This window comes from Sporothrix schenckii (genome assembly GCF_000961545.1).
Source record: "Sporothrix schenckii 1099-18 chromosome Unknown Cont38, whole genome shotgun sequence".
NCBI classification, from domain to species: Eukaryota; Fungi; Ascomycota; class Sordariomycetes; order Ophiostomatales; family Ophiostomataceae; genus Sporothrix; species Sporothrix schenckii.
Window position 1 is genome coordinate 1,292,963 of NW_015971139.1, and position 18,603 is coordinate 1,311,565.

The following is an 18,603-nucleotide window of genomic DNA, read 5'->3' on the forward strand; positions in this document are numbered from 1 at the left end:
GATTTTGCAACCAGGGCGACCTGTCATCAGCGCCTTCCATTCCTGCCACAGAAACACCGGCAGGAACAGAAAGATAGTAGAAACATTAGCAGTCCTGTCTCCACTCAATTGATCCCCCGAGCACTCCCATTGTGACGAGAACGAGAATGAATGCCAATCGTTCGAGGATGGGCTTCGTTTCACGTGACAGAAAACGCGCCTGCGCAGCTGGCCCGTGTTGTCGGCTTGCCGCCGTCGTGTCGAATTCGAAAGGGAGGGAAGGTGAGGGGTGCTCCTCTCCCAGGTGGGTTTTTGCATGGGCAGATTGGTGTGGCTGTGTTGGCATATACAAAACGAGGCAAGAGCGAACGACGACCAAGGAAACAGAGAGAAACAGAAACAAGGAAAGAGGGGACCTGAAGGCAAACCCGCAACGCACACGCCATGAAGATAACGTCACTTGATTCGTTTTTCTTTTGAAACCAACCTGCGTATCCTTAGTGTTGAGAGGACGTGTCGATGTCTGGGGGCTTATTAGCATCATAAACCAAGTCTGCCAACGCTCAAACGGGAATCGCCTTAATTCAATATCCTCATGGGATTGCCCTCATTTCCCACCATCCCTCTGATTAACCAGGGAGTCAGGCTATCTCTATGACCTATTGCGGTCGCTTTGTTGTTATTTAGGAGATGGTGAAGATTACGAGAAATGAGCAAAAATACAAAGTAGGCTCGATAATGCTTTCCGATGGCGTGCACACACACATCAGAAGACGGAATCGAGCCGTCGTTAGTGAAGCTGCTATCAAACTTTGCCAGGAACAGCAGGCAGTTGAATTATGTCCTTTCGCGGTAACTGCCGGTTGGCCTGATGACGTTCTCGTGCATGCATTGCACCGTCGGGTTATTTCAGATAACTGATTGGGGCATGTAGCTTTCTTTTTGCTCATGGCCACGCTGGTTGTTTGCGGCCAGCTGGCACTCGAGAACACACCACCATTGTAATCTTGCTGCGGTTTTAGCTGTACTTTTATCTTACCATCAGCTGTGTGATGCACCAAAGTCTTTGTCCTTGCGAGCTTTCTGGTGCTTGTGGACCCTGTGGGCCAGCCACTAGACGACACATTCCAGGAGCTTCTTTTTGCACAGCATCCCGTTCTCAATGTGTTTGGCCAAATCACGTGCCTACGTGCCCAACTCGTTTCGCTTGCAACTACAGACTCTGACTAGGTACCTGACTTATTGGGCTCATACCACTGTTGATCGCACTTGATATTGCTATCGAAGTTGTCCTTGCTGCACATCTAGAGCGCATATCTTTACTGCAATATACGATATAAAGACGGTTTCAACGTGGTCAAACGGATAACCTGGCCAACAGCATCATGCCATGGGCGAACGGTACGTGCCCGGGCCAAAATTATCACGTGACAAATCGCAAGGGACAATGATGCACGTTGTCCAATCAGCACACCTCGGCGGATGACGGAGCTTCGAGCTCCAAGCTGCTTTGCCTGCTAAGTAATTAGTGACGTTTCTGGCGGTTGTGGCCTGGTCCTCGCCTGGCCAGGCCCAGAAAGTGGGGTGCTTTAGGCGAGTAGTCTCACAGTGCGTTGTGTCTTCACCAGCGTGCGCCTAACTCACACCACCCCTCCAGCTCTGCTTTGTGGTCTTGCTTTTGCACTTTGGCCCTGCCGCCACAAACCCAGTCTAAGCCGCATATCCAATCACGCGTGGTTTTCTTTGCTTCCAGCCTATTTACTTGACGGACTCCCTCCTCAATCCTTTCTCTCTCCACAAACCTCCCTCTTTTCCCTCTCGATTACCACCAACGCACAGCAACCTCACCCACACCCGCCTACCTCTACTAAAATGCTTCGCCAATTCACCGCTGCTGGCCGCCCGGCGACTCTGCGCACCACTGCCCGGACCTTTGCCACAAGCGCCATTCGTATGGGCGAGGGCGACACCGGCGCACCGCGCCCTACTGCGTAAGCTTCCCCAGATGCTGGACAGAGAGAGAGAGACAGACAGAGAGAGAAAGAGAGAGAGAGAGGAGGAGAGAGAGAGAGGAGGAGAGAGAGAGAGGGAGAGAGAGAGACAGCTAACACCGTATTAGCGATGCCTTCACCCGCCGCGAGAAGGCCGCTGAAGACTACGCCATCCGCCAGCGTGAGAAGGAGAAGCTCCTGCAGCTGAGACAGAAGCTCAAGGAGCAGCAGGCCCACCTGGACCAGCTCGCCCAGCACATGTACGTCGAAGGATGACCTGGCGTGAGGCGTGGGTGTTTTGTTGTCGGACTCAATTTGCTAACTCTGCCAACAGCGACGAGCTCACCCGTGAGCAGGGCGGCGAGAAGAACTAAGTATTCAAACGTACAGAAATTTCGGATCTGATGATGGCGGCGCACGACACGAAGTAACCTCGAATGTAGCACAAAACAACGGGCTTTGGAAGCCTGAGTTCTGGAGTTGGATTTGCGGGGCGCCAGAGCAACGAGGGTTTTGTGAAAGGAACCACTGTTGTCGAAGAGGAGCCGTCGAGTACATACAGGAACACATAACAAAATGGGGGCCCATTGGGGTCTATTCCGTCGCCAAAAAGACAACCACTCAGCTCACGTTGTTTCCCTTCAATTGCGTTGTCTACCTGTTTTCGTGAAATCCTGTCTTTAAAAGCGCGGCATCAAACTGTCAACATCGTAAGCCCCAAGTGTAAAATCAAGAAAATCTACCGTATTTTGCGCACTACTCTCCATCCACCTGGACATATTGTACAGTAAACGCATCAAGACTCAAAAATTGTACCAAATGCAAAACAGAAGAAAAAAAAGTGAACAAAAATATCAACCGTGATCCGCGTACATAAGCAAGGCTGCCAATCCAACAAAACAAGGCAGGCCACTAATTTTGCAATTCCATGCTTTCTTTCCTCCCGATGTTTCTCCAAACGCATCTTACTTTCAATTATCGGCTTTACCGCCGGGCCATGTACGAGCGGTAGAAGCTCTCGGCTACGTCGTTCTCCAGTCCGCTGTGCGACCCGCCGAGGTTGGCCTCTGTCTTCTTGGCCGCCGCGACCTTGGCCTGCAGGGCCGCTGCATTGGTGTCGATCCACTGCAGCTGGCTCAAGTGGCCGTTGAGCACCCGTACAATTTGGCTCAGCTGGCGAGTTGTTAGCATTTTTGTAGGTTCTGACACGTTTGCCAAAAAATAAATGGAACACTCACAGGATCGTCCGTCTTGCCCGTCTTGCTCAGGCTACCCGAAATGTCGTTGATCTCCTTGATCATCTTGGTCATGTCCTTGCTCATTTCGTCCATGCGGTCAATCAGCCGCTCCGCCAGCTTGTACGTCCGCTCGCGCTCCTGGTCAGGGCCCGTGAGCTGCTCGCCTGGCCCGCTCTGCCGGCTGAGCAGCTCCTCGGCCTCGCGCTCGTACCGGTCCAGCCATGCCGCTAGCTCGTCCTGCTGGCTTTCCACCGACTGCAGCTGCCTGTCAATCTCGTTGCTGGCACGCTCCGCCTCGTATGTCTCGAGGTACAACTTTTGAATTTTCTCGCCGTTCTCCACGAGCTTCTGGTCCCATTCCTTGACGCGCGACGCCTGGCCCTGGAACTCTTTTTGGTACTTGTCCAAGTCAGTCGCCCAGCGACCAATAATCTCGTCCATGGTGCGGTTCTTTAACCGTGCCAGCTGTGAGGTAGGTCCCGTGGTGGAGCTGCCAAGGGCTGTGGTTGATGGAGTGGAAGCGGCGGCGCCGGAAGCGCCGGAGGCTGTCGCGGTAGTGCCGGTCACAGTCGCAGGCGCAGTCGTCGTAGTTGAAGCAGCGGCGGGTGCAGCGGTAGAAGCGTCCGGCTTTGCGCCGAAGAGACCACCGCCAGTCGTAGCCGCGGCAGCAGGAGCAGTAGTTGATGCCGGAGTGGTTGTAGCAGTCGCGCCGCCGCCAAACAGCCCGCCAGACGCCGCGGCAGGAGCCGTTGTAGTGGCAGGTGTGGCAGCTGGCTTAGCGCCAAAAAGCGATGGCGTCGAAGCAGCTGGCGCAGCTGTTGAAGTAGTGGTGGGGGTTGCTGTAGCAGTAGAGGCACCGCTGCCAAGGCCGAACAGACCACCGGCTGCAGGAGCCGTAGAGGTCGTGGTCGTGGCAGAGCCACCGCCAAAGAGGCCGCCGGCAGCGGCAGGAGCGGAAGTGGTGGCAGGGGTCGATGTCGTACCACCACCAAACAGACCACCAGACGGCGCAGCGGCAGTTGTAGTTGCAGGTGCAGCAGCACCAAACAGAGAACCGCCCGTGCTGGCCGTGGTAGCCGGGGTAGTCGACGCAGCTGCCGGCTTGGCGCCGAAGAGCGAGGGAGTTGCCGCGGACGTGGTCGTGGCTGGCTGTGCTGTGCTCGTTGTAGAAGGGAACAAGCTACTGGGCTTTGCGGCCTGGGTTGTGGCAGTGCCGCCAAACAAGCTACCTGAAGGGGCACTAGTAGTACCGGCAGCAGCCGCAGGCGCTGCGGGCGTGCTACCAAACAGCGATGTAGATGCAGGCTTTGTTGAAACCGGCGGTGCCCCGGCGGGGGTGGTCGACCCCAGTCCGCTAAATAAGGGCTTCGCAGGTGTAGCAGAGCCGGCTCCAGAAAACAGGCCGCCGCCCAGGCCGCCAGCAGTTGTAGTAGCAGTTGTGCCAGCGGCTGCCGGCGCGGAGGAGGCTGCAGTGCCAAAGCCACCGAAGCTTGGCGTTGTCGTGCTCGATGGAGCACTGGTAGCAGGTGTGGCACCGAAAAGACTCTTGGGTGCAGCGGTACCAGCCGTGGCCGGCGTAGCAGAGCCAAAGCTCAGGCCGGTCGTGGCAGGCTTTGCTGCTGCGGTACCTCCGCCAAAGAGACCACCCGAGCTGGTCGTGGTGGAGCCAGCAGTGGGCGAGGAGCCAAACAGACCTCCGCCACCAGTTGAAGTACCGCCAAAGAGCGATGTGCCGGTAGCTGGCTTTGCTGTCGAAGCAGCGCCGCCGAAGAGACCGCCGCCAGACGTAGCAGGCTGTGAGGATGCCGCGGGGGCAGCGCTGGTTCCCGCACTACCGAAAGAGAACGAAGGGGTGCCGCTCGTGGTGCCCGCCCCAGAAGCACCGAACAGTGATGGCGCCGTCGTCGCGGGCGTCGACGAGCCGCCCGCCGCCGAAGAACCGCCGAAACTGAAGGACATGGTTGGGGATGGTAGAAGGTAGCTTATCGTTCGTTCCTCGTTGGGCAATTATCGTAAATGGGCGATCGGTCACCGTCTCTGTCCCAAACTGTTCTTTCACGGGGCTTTTGAGGCGTGCTGGAGAAGGTATCGGGATGATGCTGAAGAGACTGAAAGCTTGAACCGAAGCTGTCAAAAATATCCCCGAGGTTGTGGTAGAATCGCGTCGATGTCGAAGAACGGTTACGAGCTCTATCCAACCAGGATGGGAACACCTCGTTGTTGATAGTCTTGTCGATCAAAGGAGTCCCAAGTAAATGATTTCGAGCTCTCCTGGTGAATGATGTTTGAGATGTTGGAGGTTGGTCGCCGCTGCGAGAGCTTTTGGGACATGAACACCAAAAAATAGGACAATAAAAAACGATTTAACGCGACAACAAGCTCCCTGCTAAGAAGGCCCAATCGCGCACAGGGGGAAGGAACGGCGCCAGAGCCACACTCAACTACTGCCTGTTGCAAGGAGGGCCCCGCTTTTTCTGTTTGCCAGACCGCTTACCTAACTAGTGCGCTATGCCTAGAGGGGCCAGACCACACTCAGGCACCACGACTCTCTCTGAAACTGCCACTCCCAGACTGTCGAGCTCGATCCGACCGTCTCGCAAATCGGTTTCCATTGTATGACACAGTCCTACCGCCCATTTGTCGATATAAGCAACCCTGCCGGTTATACCGCATATCTAGTCATTGCACGAAGGCCGTGACTTAATTTGGCGCAACCTCGCGCCTGTCTCGCCGGTGGCCGACCCATCTCTACCCTCCATTTCGCTACCTGCGTATCTTCGCCCGGCTCTTCTCTCACGCACCGTCGCCGCCCGTTTCAGCCCTTTTTTTCGCCTACCGAGCACACACACACCATGTCCAGCCGACGAAACAGTCTATCGCCTCCGGAGCGCACCCATACGGAGGATCCAGGGGCTCATGATCTGAGTACGTTGGCATGTATAGAGGAGGGGATAGAGGGGGTAGAGGGGAAAGATGAGATAGGCACAGAAAAGCAGCGAACATCCCGCTGACAGAACCACAAAACACAGCAGATTCCGAGTCCGACGACCACTTCTCCGATGCCCACTCGCTTCCCGCCGAGTCGTCCCGGGCCTCGCCTATACCACGGACGCGGGTCGAGAAGATTAGCGACGAGCCCTCGTATGGCGAGGTTCCTGGCACCGATGCCTACCGCCTACGGGAGGGGGACGCTGAACCTGACGAGATTGCCATGATTGCTGATGCAGATGGCGGCGCAAGCGACGGCCTTGCTACTACACACCTGCCGGATCGCCCTAGCACGCCCGGCGGCAAGCCCATTCCCACGACGTTGGTGGAGGAGACGCCCGACGGTGACGGTGCCAAGACGCCCGACGGGAAGAAGCACGAGTCTGATCCCGTGCCGGACTTGGTCGTGAAGGCGGACGGAACACTGAACTTCGCTGGCAATACTGGTACGAATGCCTAGAGGACTTTGGGTTCCTTTTTGTGTCTCACTGTTTCTTGTCACCTACGCACCCCTACTTTCCCTGCCCGTTCGTTTTTGTTTCCCCAGTGCCTGTTTCTCGTTTCTCACACTTACGCTTTCCTGCAATGCTCTATTTCTTGTGTGGCCGTCTTTTTTTATTGACAGTTTTTATTTACCGTAGTTGAAGCACCAATATCATCTCCAGCTTTGAACAGCTCAGACTCTAGTTCTCCCCAAGAGCCGCGTAGTACAGGTACAGCGGCTGCAGCAGACACTGCGGAGGACGCCGAGGAGGACGGTGGGGACGAAAACGAAGACGATGGTTTTGGCGATGACTTTGACGAATTTGAAGAAGGCGGTGGGGACGACGAGGACTTTGGAGAATTTGATGACGGCTTTCAAGAACCGCCTCCAGCAGCAGCAGCACCACCACTACCAACACAAGCTCCAGCACAGCCTGCGCAATCTGCACCACCAGCATTACCGTTTCCCATTCCCGACTTCGAGGAGCTCGATGCAGACGACATCCTTAAGACTACCGCTCCCTACTTGAACGGTCTCTTCCAACCAGACGACTCCCTCCCCACCCCGCCACAACTGAGCAACTCGGTTTTCTTGACGCCACGAAGCGCGTCCCTCTGGTCACAGCTTGTGGCGCCACCACCGTTGCAGCCACCGGACTGGATCCGAAGCCGCATCCGGCGCCTGTTTTTGGTTAGCCTGGGCGTGCCCGTCGACCTAGACGAGATTTTGCCTGCTTCCAAACAAAAGAAGCTCATACTGCCGTCGCTTTCTGTCCGCCGCACCGATTCACCGCGTACATCGTCCGACAGTCGGTCGAACACTGGCGCCAAAGACGGGTCTTCCGCGGCTGCTAACAACAGCGTGGCAAGGCTGAAGCAGTCGGGAGCCAACGGGTCCAACTCGAGTGTCGACTCGCAAGGAAAGCCCTCGTCGTCCTCGCGTAAGCGGAAAGGGCCACCACCGCCACCCGACTTGGATCTCGTGGCTGGTCAGCAACTGTGCAGGACGACGGACGAGGCTCTGGACGGGATGACAGACGACGAGCTCAGGGCACATGCACAGCGGCTGGCGTCATTGGAGGTGGCTGCTAATGAGGTGCTAGAGTACTGGACGAAGCGGACCGACGAGAAGATTGGCGACCGCGAAGCGTTTGAGGGCGTGATAGAGAGCCTGGTTGCACACGCCCGGAAGACGCGCAAGTGAGAGAGAGTTGCCGAAAAATAGGATTTCTTTTGACAAGAAAAGTCTGACATGATCCTGGATATATATTTTGAGCGAGCGATACACCACATTAATACAAGGATACTACGAGTACTGTATATCACTATTTGGTCAACCGTACGCCTCAAAGTCTCAAGCTTGCCGTAATGTGGTGTCAAATAACATTCATATGCATATCATCTACACGAGCTAGGAAAGGCGACGAACAGTCGTTGACATCGCTGTACCTCCTGTCGCTCAGCAGCAAAGTATCCCAATAGCAACGCTTTTTTTTGCGCTGCCCTTCTACTATATGTTTGCTTCGTTTTATTTTGCGTTAATTCCCTATGCACTGTCCACTCTACCGGTTTTCATGTTCCTCGGCCCAACGTCTTCCTTACGGCATTGTCGGCTCCAGAACGACACCACTGTGATGTGTTAGCATGCCTGCATAGAAGGGACAACAAGAGGGAAAGAGGAGAAAGAATACGTACGCAGTGATGGTCGCCCAGCCAATCAGACGCCAGTGCTTGTCGATACGCCGGGACAGCGCAACCTTCTCGCCGATGTTTGTGCACGTCGGGCTCGTCAGCACCAGCTTGGCGGCGTCGTTCTTGATGGCCGCCACCTTGGCACCGGTCGACGTCGAGCCAATGTTGACCATGATGGCCTCGTTCTTCGACAGCTTCTCCACCTTGGCCTGCTTGCCATCGGCCGTCCGCACACCGAGCAGCCGCCGCAGCAGGTAGAAGTTGACCTCGATCTCGCTGTAGATGTCGGGCAGGCGACCCTTGAGACCCAGCACGAAGCCGACAAGACGATCCGCACGGCACAGCGTGGGGTCGATGTGGGTTCCGACACCAATCAGGCCACCAGGCACGGCGTACTTGAGGTCGTTGGACTCGGAGTTGAGCGACACGATGCGGCTGAAGATGGGCGTGCAGTTGAGGTTGCCGGCATCGTCACGGGTGACCAGACCGGGGCGGATTTCAATCTCGTCGCCGAGCTTGAGCACGCCATGCAGGATACTGCCGCCGGCAACACCGCCCTTGAGGTCGTCGACCTCGGAACCGGGCTTGTTGACATCAAACGAGCGGATGACAATCATCTGCGGGTCCATGGTGAAATCACGCGGTGGGACGGGGATGTTGTTGACGAGGTTGTCCAGCACGGCGTCAATGTTGATTTTGAGCTGGGCGGAGATGGGCACAATGGGCGACTTGGCGGCGACGGTGCCACGGATGAACTTGAGGATCGACTCGTGGTGCTGCTGGGCCGTCTCCTCGCGCATCAGATCGACCTTGTTCTGCAGGATAATGACCTTGTCGAGCTTCATGATCTGGATAGCAGCCAGGTGCTCCGACGTCTGGGGCTGCGGGCAGGCTTCGTTGCCGGCAATCAGCAGCAGGGCGGCGTCCATGACGGCGGCGCCCGACAACATGGTGCTCATCAGAATATCGTGACCGGGGCAATCGACAAACGACACGTGGCGCAGCAGGCGGTAGGTGCCGGAGCAGCCCTCGCGCTCGCACGGCGGGTCAACCTCCTTGTCACTCTTGTAGCTGCGGTAGCACGTTGGCCGCGGGCACTCCTGGTTGTCGCACTTGTAGATCTTGGCGTTTGCGTAGCCCAGCTTGATGGTAATGTTGCGAATCAGCTCGTTCTTGAAACGAATGGTCTGCACACCCGAAATCGCCTTGACGACAGTCGACTTGCCGTGCGCCACATGGCCGATGGTGCCGACGTTGACGGTGGCCTGCCGTGCAATGATCTCGGGCGTCAGGGGAGATAGAGTGCTGACGTCCAGGTCCTTGGGGTCGGTCTGTGGTGGCAGGTACGGCTTGGCGACGGTCGGGTCGGGGACGGGGGCATGCGACTTCTTCAGGGCCGACTTGAGAGGCTTCTCGTCGATCTCGTTGTCGGACGCATCCTGAGGATCAAGGGCGGGGGAGCCGGGGCCTGAGTCGGAGTCCGACTCCACCTCGGGATCGTATTTGTCGCCGTTGGACGCCATGTTCGCGGTTCAATGTGATATTGTGTGATGCGAGGGAGGTGATGTTGAATTGATGTACGGGGGGGTATATCGTTTTATGGGGCTAGAGGGAGATGTTAGGAAAAGGGTTCAGACAAGGTATTTCAAAATAAGAAACCAGCAGTGGGACAGCTGAACGTACCGGAAATCGCGAATGTATTGTCCAGACCAGTGGGCAGGCGAGGCTACGTGGATATGAGGGGGTCGTCGTGATAGTTCGTTAGCCGTGTTTTATTTTTTTGCCCATAGCAAGGTTAAAAATTCGTGCGCAGCGCGAAGATGGTGGGGTTTGGCGGACGTCGAGATGTGACTCGACGCTAGTCCTCTTAGGGCCTGATAAGATAAGACTTGGCTGTGGCAATGGGACGGCGAAGGAATGGAAGCTTCCAACATATTGACGACGGACAATGGCGAATTCTGTTTCATTATGTGTCGAGCAACGGCTTCTGGTGTTTCCTTCCAAATTTCCCTTGCCTTTTGTTTTTATGATAAATTGTTTCGCAAGCCACGGGCATCGAGAGTAACCGATTTGCTTGTCATATTAAGACACGTGACTTTAATACACTTGTATGATACACATACTATCCGCAGGCTTTATTACATGTTGCGACTTACTCTAACTTTCAAAACGCATTGTCGTGTTTGCACAATGTACGCTCAATCGCCACGAGTTCTCTTGCTGACGAGCCTCTGAGTTCTAATTTTGACTAAATATACTGACCAATTACGCATGGCTTGATCTCTGAAAGAATATAGAACAGAAGTTGCGAATTACAACTCTCTTCAAATAGATATTGAAAGTTTCGAGGCAAGAATATGAACATATGATCAGACAATGACGGCAGCATGTATGCCGACCTAAAAAGAAGAGTAAACGAGAGACGAGCGGGTGATGGAAGGTAAGCTGCAGCATCTTTGACCTTTTGAAACAAGATCCTTCATTCCGATCCATGGAAGGAAAGAACAATGTCGCTCAAAAGGAAAAGATCAGGAGTACTAACTCAACAAGGTCTTTACCGTTCCCATGTTGTAAAAAATGCAGTTAAGTCAACCATGAGTGGCGATCCTGAGCCCGCCCGCTTTGTGACACCGTGCTAGATTAGGTCCCGTAAAGTGATAATTTGTGTATTCGAGGTTCGAGCGTACAGCAAAGGCTAAAAATAAATACCACAGTCTGTGTGTAAAGAACAAGGCAGTGGTTACGGTGTAAGTGGTCGTGAGGATCGCGAATCACACAAATGTTTCACGGAAATATAGGTTGTCTGGAACGCACTTTCCATCGCTGTTAACGCGTCCAAAAGGGGTACAGCAAGACGACACGGGAAGTGTGCGTGCTGGGATGCGCCTGCCGTGCCGGGTTCCTGTAAGCGCTTTGATATCGGCTTGACGGCAGGAGCGACAGTGAAAAATTACAGAGAGAATCAACATAAGGGAAAGAGCTAACAAGAGCATTTGCAACGCTTGTGCGCACATCTACGCAATAATCCGTTTCCAGGCTTTCCCGTTGCCTCACCTCGGCAACATTCTTCCAAAGTGACCGCTCAGAAACAGAGAAAACACTTTTATCCATCCCCGGTTGACCGCCGACTCTATAGCTCTCGAACAGGAGGATCATATCGCACGCGGCCTATTCTCACTTTCCAGAGGCGGGATATCCCATCCTCTGATCACCCGTCGGCGTACCAGACACCAGGCGCACCCTCCAACGCGCACTTTTGGTGTAATCTATCTGGCGCTGGATATCGCCTGTTATTTCTTTCCGCCGGCACAATTCGCACTTCGCAATCCTATATAGAATTGATTCGACAAGCCGATGCACGGTATTCACGCCTCTGACGTGACAGAGCTCGGGCAACACAACAGCCACAGGAGCACTGAAGGTAATACCGGCTATGATTCTTCACGGCGGATGATCTATCAGGTGATTGGGCCCTGAGGTGACCAGACCAACCACCTTCACACATAGCTGAACCCCAAAAGTCGCCGCTGGAGGACTGAGCGCATCGGCTATCACACCCTTGGTGACGCGAGGGAGGTTGGCAGGACTAAAAAAAGACTCACATTGGGGGGATGCGAATTTCGAGGGACTCTGACTCGAGTACAACATATTGCAAGCACACTTGTGAGCGTCAGGCGACAAAAATGATCCCGCTATTGCAATACAGGAAGCACTCGACACTCTGCCCTCTTGCAGACCCTCAAACGCTCATGTTCGTTCATATTGCCGTCACTAGCACTAATGCGGCCCGTCTCAGGCCCGGAACATTCGTTGCGTCGACAAGCGGCGCGAAGAGGCGGCGTGACGAAAAGTCAGCAAGAAACTGACCAGAATGGGCCTTGATGAACAAATGGAGGAACAATGGAGACAAAAGACATGATTCGCACTGGCCAACTCCGGTGCGACTTGCCGCCCACGCTGCACGATGGCTGGGTGCTCGTCACATCAACTGCACGGCTCATTGGCTGTCACCTTTCTACTTCCGGTCCCTTGCTATGCACGGCACACCTATCAGAGCGTCGAGATCGCAGCTGGGATGTGTGGATCCCTGCAACGGCAAGACAATGCGACCAAAGAAGCAACAGCGAATAAGGGTAGGGCCGGGGGTTAGTTCACGGCTCGCCCAACCACAATGCTGCATTGGCCGCCGACCTTCATCGTGCCCCACATCCCTTGTCCACCCTCCGACCGCACATCACCGTCCTCTTCTTCCCGCTCGAATTTGCGCGATGTTGTTCGACTACAGCGAGTGGAACATCATCTCGGTTTCTGTTAACTTTTCTGTTTTTGGCTCCCTGGAGCTGGAAACTGACAGAGAAGTGACCGTGATATTAAGCAGTTCGATACTGGCTGGCCAGGAGGGTGTAGACTTTCCCTTTACCGCCTTGTCAAACACGAGACGTGTCTAGCTCCGCAGCAAATGGGCAAGACAAAGTCAAGAGAACTATGGCGGGCGCCAAGACCCTTGCGAGCACGTATCACCCCCAATATCACCCTGCACCATGCGAGTGTGTTCTGCAAAGGCTCTGTATGTTTCTTGCTGCAAACTCTTCGAGAACGATGCGGGCACCTCCCGTCTTCTTTGGTGCATTGGGCTGACGGGCGATTGAGACAATACACTTAGAGAAGCAGGTTGTATGGTCCCGTCTTTTCCTCCTCACGCATGCGCACTGACGGGCTCCATGTGCGAGTCGGTTGGGTGCAAGATGGAAGCCCATCCTTCACATTGATGAGGACATTGCCAAATATGGCAGAGATCCTGCTTGAGAAACAAGTGTTTCTTCCTTTTCGTGTTTCCTTTTGTTTCTTACCTCGCCCACCTTCTTTTCCTTTTTCGAAATCCATGATATTTTACTTCCCCCCCCTCGTATTTTAAACTTTTGCGTCTTTTCTCCTTGTAGGTTTTCTTTGATCATTTCCCCTCTTTGCACAAGATTGGAACATCTCAGACAAACACAACGGAGATCAGGATCCATTCACATACTCCCTCTCATCTCTCCTCGCGCCGGCCAGGCCACACTGGCCACTCTGTAGACGCCCACGACCTCGATCTGGCGCCACTGCATACAAGACCTGCTTCAGAGAGCGGGCGTCTAAATCCGTCAAGATCACGACTGATTCTCATTGGCAAGCTCAGGACGGCCGCGCCCTATCAGCTTCGCAACGACGACTCTCGAAAATTCACTAATACGATACACCATCTACCCTGGTCGCACGTTGGCAAAAAAGTATGTACGACAACTTTCCTCCACCTTTCCCCCCTCCCGTTTTACTACCCGCCACACTACCCTACATCGCTCTCTTCGTCCCCTCCGTCCTGCTTACCATCCTATGTCGAGGGACTGGGCGGCAACATAATTCATAATAGCCTGCCCTCCCAGCTGGTCGGAGACGATTTGATCTCTTTTTCTTTTCTCCTTTCCTTCGTCAGCTGGCCTCTGTTGGAATTTCTCATTTCTCATTTTATATAACCTGTGCTTTGACCAAACTGTGTTTGCTCTCATCCACAACCTGTTCGCATAATACGAGAGGTGCATCTTTCTCTCTCTCTGTATTGTCGGCTTCAACGTCACATTTCTCTTCGTTTACATCTGTTCCTCTTGCAACACATACTCAGAGTCGATCTTACAAGAAAGCACAAACCTACTTACACAACAAGTCCAGTCTCATCATGTTCTCCGATGAGAAGAAGCGGCCGTCGGCGCTCAAACTGAGCTCCCGGCCTTCTTCCAGTGGCTCTTCCACCGAGTCTCTCAAACAACCGCGGACACCACGCTTCGCCGAGGCCACGACTGTTCACTCGCCCGTCCACGGAAAGTCGCCCTTTGCCGATCCCGAGAAGGACGACAACAGCTCCCAGCCTGGCTTCGTCGGCTTCGGATACATTGGAAAGGGCGCAGACGACGATGTTCCCATGGCACCCCGTTCACCCCTCAAGAGTGCCATGAAGGTGCCGGGCACGCCTGGCCGCCGCTTTGACAATCCCCTGAGCCCGACGTTCCGGGAAGAGCAAATCCTGGAAAAGCAAGAGTCTTTGACTGACAAGGAGCAGGCTCGCGACCTGGTACGTTTTGCGACCTTACTCTGCTCCCCCAAACATATGGACATGCTCAAGAAATTTTACTTACTGACCGCCCAACCAGAAAATCAAAACGCGTGTCCGGATGGCAAAGTTTGCCCTCCGTGGTGTCAACTTTAGCTGCAGTTTGATCGTTCTGTCCATGCTCTCGGCCTCCTTCTCCATTTTCAACGCCACGAGAAGTCTCCCGGCACAAAGCAACTTCCCGCCGTGGGCCACCAACACCAAGTCGTGGCCGCAGAAGGTCGTGCTTGGTGCCTCTATTGTCTCCCTGACAATCTCGGTCATTGTCTTTATTGGCTACTGCCGTGGTGGCCACCGCCGCGCTGAGAAGGTCTCTGTCTACTACACACTCTTCGCTGTCGGCTGGTTCATTGTCAGCTTGGGCATGTGGGCTGCCGCCGCCGGCGTCCTCCAGTTCTCGCGCAACAACAGCAACAATCAGGACATGTGGGGCTGGTCTTGCGTACAGAACCAGCGCTCGCAGGTGTTCTCGGACAAGGTGGATTACGCCCTCGTCTGTCGCCTGCAGAGCTGGTCGTTGATCTGCATCATCATCGAAATCGTCGTCGAGGTCATTAGCATCACGCTCTACAGCGTCGTCTTCTACCGCTACTACTCGAAGCGCAAGCTTCACAAGTCCATGGACATGCGCGACAAGGCCCGCTCCGATCTGTACCTGGCCCAGCTGCGCACACAGTCGGCCCCCAACACGCCTGGCTTCGGCCCCAAGTCCCCGTCGTTCTCGCAGTACGCCTTGTCGCCCCGCTTCCCGCCACAGGCCTACCGCTCGCTCGGCGACGTCGAAGAGGAAGACGCCACGCCCTTCACACCGGGCGGCCGTAATCTGGTCGAGCCCAAGTCGGCTTTCGCTGCCCGGTCTGGCCTGTCGGCGGGTTCGTCTCCGTCCGGCTCATCCTTCAAGCTGCAGGCACCGCCGCAAAAGGCGCCCTCAGCCACCCCCAAGATGAACGGCGTTGGGTTCAGCGCACCTGCGCCCATGCCCGCACCTCGGCCATCGCGGTCGCACTCCTCCAACTCATCACGGTCGAGCTCGTCCATGTCGTCCCGGGCATCACCGACGCCGCCGCCAGGGAACGCGGAGAACGTCAACCAGCACGCACCTGTGGCTCCTGGTGAGGTGCAGTACGCAGCCGTGCCGATCCCCGGAGCGTACGCCGGCGCTGCCCTCAAGAGCCCAAGGTACTAAAAAAGAAAACAAATAAATACGACACAAAACACGCGAAAAAAGACCTTTTTTGATTTGACACACTCTTCTTCTTCTTCTTATTCACTCTCTACGTTTTTATTACTCCTTTTATTAGCACAAGCTGCTCCCTTTTCTGTCTTTGGTTTCCCCTTTCTTATGTTTATCTTTTCTCGCTATTGATCTTGATTTGGCCCCCTTTATTTGTACTGGTCGCGTCTGTACAGCAGGTACAAGCCAAGGGGCGATATTATACCACTGCGGCGTTCTTCTTTCTATTGTTGTTTCCGGGGTGTGAACGTGTACGAGAGACAAGTAAGCGATAAGTTTTAGGTTTTTGTAAAGATCGACGACTATTCCAATTAATGCAAGCAGGAACATTTCTGATACTATTTGCTCAAATACAATTCCAACATAACATACTCCCTGTCCCGATGATGCAAAGTGACCAAGAACAAGAGTGAAGTCTCAGCCGCATGCCATAAACCTCGAAACTGCCATGAGAACGGCTGGGCTGCCTCCCTGCCCGCCACCCAACCACAGTTGTATCGACCCGCCTGTCTGTTCGTGGTCGTTACGTGTTATGAGATGTGCGTTGTAAGTCGGCCTGCACATCTGAGGCCTCGTGGGTTTGCGACAACGGAGACCGACCACACCGGGCGGCTACGTCTCAATGCCCGGAAATAACCCATGACAGGAGGAGAAAACAAGGGGTGCCATAGTCAACAAATGAAATCGAATAAATATGCCGTAGCTGCTGTTGGTTGTAATTCTGTTTTAGCTGGCGTTTTTAGTTTCAGGGGTCGATGGAGCTCAGGAATGCCCTATAATTACATGCTATTAGCGGAGGTCCTGACCAGTCCAAGCCAGTCCTTAACCATTTCACATGAGAACGCGTCGACTCGATGCCCCCTAGTTATCTTGGGACAAAGCTTATTTTCGAGGCGGAAGAAACCAAAGCAATAAGTCCACAAGTCGAAGCCGTTATCAATGCCAGGAAATACCAATGTAAACCTTTCATACTACAACGATCACGCAGCTGGATGGACAGTAGCATAATTATCATAAAGCACACGAGGAAGGAGCTGTTAATTACAATGTGATACCAGGGCGGTGGGCCTGGCTCCTCCTGAAGCCAGAGCTCTGGCGTCTGAAGCTTAATACAGCAAAACAGGCCAAAAAAAGGAGACGGCAGAAAAAAAGGAAGCCAGAGCCAAAAGCTGCCGTCAAAAGCAGGCATTTTTTTTTCGTCAAACAATCACACCCACCCGGCTTTCCAACGTCAATTGCCGTCCAAGGAGCCACCGCAGTCCACGCAGCCGACCAACCCCTCTTTTACTCCTTGAATAATGGCCTCCCTGTTTCCGCGCGCACTTCTGCGCCGGCCGCTGACGGCAGCAGCGCATGCTCTGCCACATGCTGCCACAGCCAGTCGCGCCTCAACGTGCCGCGCGCCAACCACCGCCTCTGCCTCGATTTCCTTGGCTCGCCCTGCTCTGTGTTCGCTGGTTGCGCGTCGCTTCTACTCGGACGGTTCTGACAGCAGCAAGAACAGCGGCATTCCCCCGCCTCCGCCGCCGCCGCCACCGCCGCCACCGCCGCCACCGAAGCCTAGCAACATCAAGTTCTGGCCTTTCCTCGTCGTCATCGCCCTCGGCTCCGGTGGTTACATGCTCCTCGTGGAACAGCGCAACAACAGTGCGTATCTTTCCTCCCCCTACCCCTTCCTATCCGCCTTTCCGCTCTCTGCAAGCCCCATGGAAGCGTGTTGAAGCACCTGGTCTAATCCCAACTCCGCCCGCACAGGCAAGATGGCGGATAAGACGTCGACCGGCAAAGCCCCTGGCGGCGGCCCCCCCAAGCCCACCTTCTCGACCGATGACGTGTCCGTCGTCTTTGTCCTCGGCGGCCCCGGTGCTGGCAAGGGCACCCAGTGCGCCCGTCTCGTCAAGGCCTACGGCTTCACCCACCTGTCCGCCGGTGACCTCCTGCGCGCCGAGCAGGACCGTCCGGGCTCCCAGTTTGGCCAGCTGATCCGCGACTGCATCCGCGACGGCGCCATTGTCCCGCTCGAGGTCACGGTCAAGCTGCTCGAGAATGCCATGCAGGAGACCATTGACACGAAGAAGGGCAAGGAGCACAAGTTTTTGATCGACGGCTTCCCGCGCAAGATGGACCAGGCCGTGGCCTTTGAGGAGGCGGTCTGCCAGGCCAAGCTGGTGCTGTTCTACGACTGCCCCGAGTCGGAGCTGGAGCGCCGCCTGATGGAGCGCGGCAAGACGTCGGGCCGTGCGGACGACAACGCCGCGTCGATCCGCAAGCGTTTCCGGACGTTTGTGGAGACGAGCATGCCCGTCGTGGACGCCTACGAAAAGGAGGGCCGCGTGGTCAAGATTGACGCCACGTCCACACCCGACGCAGTCTTTGCGGCCACCCAGAAGGAGCTGGGCTCGCGCTTGTCCCTGTGAAATGGTGACATACACTGAAGACTGGGCGCCCGCAAAGAGCGGTGTGCCATGCGGGCGGGCATTCCCCTATTCTTTAGATTCCTACATTCCCTTTCCTATTTGATTGCTTTGCTTGGGCGGTATTGCAAATGAAAAAGAAAAACTAGAAAGAAGGCATACGTATCGGGGTAGACGGACTGAAACGGATATCATGCCCAGCACCGTTCCCATATTCTTACATATTTCATTTGTTTTATCAATTTTTAATAACCATTGTTTCTATTGTTGTAGCTTTATTTTCAAGACTCAAGACCCCCGTTCCTTTTTTGGTTGACCCGTAGACCACGCAACAAAAAAAAGTGCCGTCATAAACATGTATCAACTCGTACTGGAACCGTAAAAACCGTCGGTTTCCAAGTCCTGTTCTTTCACGGCCGCGCAGCCTATGCCCCCTCTCTCC

At 54.8% G+C, this 18,603-nt stretch overlaps 7 protein-coding genes across 7 annotated transcripts; 5 read left to right on the top strand and 2 right to left on the bottom strand.

Moving 5' to 3' along the window:
* Positions 1-1,851: 1,851 nt before the first annotated feature.
* On the top strand, positions 1,852-2,344 carry SPSK_06697 (Mitochondrial ATPase inhibitor, IATP family protein; the record flags this gene model as incomplete). The annotated part of the gene is made up of 3 exons (XM_016733398.1): positions 1,852-1,970; positions 2,099-2,230; positions 2,305-2,344. The coding sequence occupies 3 exons, from the start codon at positions 1,852-1,854 to the stop codon at positions 2,342-2,344; spliced, it is 291 nt and encodes a 96-aa protein (XP_016592140.1).
* A 610-nt stretch (positions 2,345-2,954) lies between these two features.
* SPSK_06018 (nuclear pore complex protein Nup62) lies at positions 2,955-5,167 on the bottom strand (the record flags this gene model as incomplete). The annotated part of the gene is made up of 2 exons (XM_016732726.1): positions 2,955-3,143; positions 3,209-5,167. The coding sequence occupies 2 exons, from the start codon at positions 5,165-5,167 to the stop codon at positions 2,955-2,957; spliced, it is 2,148 nt and encodes a 715-aa protein (XP_016592141.1).
* An 893-nt stretch (positions 5,168-6,060) lies between these two features.
* Positions 6,061-7,883, top strand: SPSK_06127 (uncharacterized protein; the record flags this gene model as incomplete). The annotated part of the gene is made up of 3 exons (XM_016732834.1): positions 6,061-6,133; positions 6,223-6,642; positions 6,862-7,883. The coding sequence occupies 3 exons, from the start codon at positions 6,061-6,063 to the stop codon at positions 7,881-7,883; spliced, it is 1,515 nt and encodes a 504-aa protein (XP_016592142.1).
* Positions 7,884-8,277: 394 nt separating this feature from the next.
* On the bottom strand, positions 8,278-9,894 carry SPSK_06210 (translation initiation factor 2 subunit 3; the record flags this gene model as incomplete). The annotated part of the gene is made up of 2 exons (XM_016732917.1): positions 8,278-8,308; positions 8,375-9,894. 2 exons carry the CDS (start codon positions 9,892-9,894, stop codon positions 8,278-8,280), a joined length of 1,551 nt encoding a protein of 516 aa, XP_016592143.1.
* Positions 9,895-14,081: 4,187 nt separating this feature from the next.
* On the top strand, positions 14,082-15,699 carry SPSK_06209 (uncharacterized protein; the record flags this gene model as incomplete). The annotated part of the gene is made up of 2 exons (XM_016732916.1): positions 14,082-14,474; positions 14,554-15,699. 2 exons carry the CDS (start codon positions 14,082-14,084, stop codon positions 15,697-15,699), a joined length of 1,539 nt encoding a protein of 512 aa, XP_016592144.1.
* Positions 15,700-17,045: 1,346 nt separating this feature from the next.
* Positions 17,046-17,468, top strand: SPSK_06725 (uncharacterized protein; the record flags this gene model as incomplete). Its single annotated transcript, XM_016733423.1, has 1 exon — positions 17,046-17,468. One exon carries the CDS (start codon positions 17,046-17,048, stop codon positions 17,466-17,468), a length of 423 nt encoding a protein of 140 aa, XP_016592145.1.
* A 39-nt stretch (positions 17,469-17,507) lies between these two features.
* SPSK_06620 (UMP-CMP kinase) lies at positions 17,508-18,164 on the top strand (the record flags this gene model as incomplete). The annotated part of the gene is made up of 1 exon (XM_016733322.1): positions 17,508-18,164. The coding sequence occupies one exon, from the start codon at positions 17,508-17,510 to the stop codon at positions 18,162-18,164; it is 657 nt and encodes a 218-aa protein (XP_016592146.1).
* Positions 18,165-18,603: the final 439 nt, after the last annotated feature.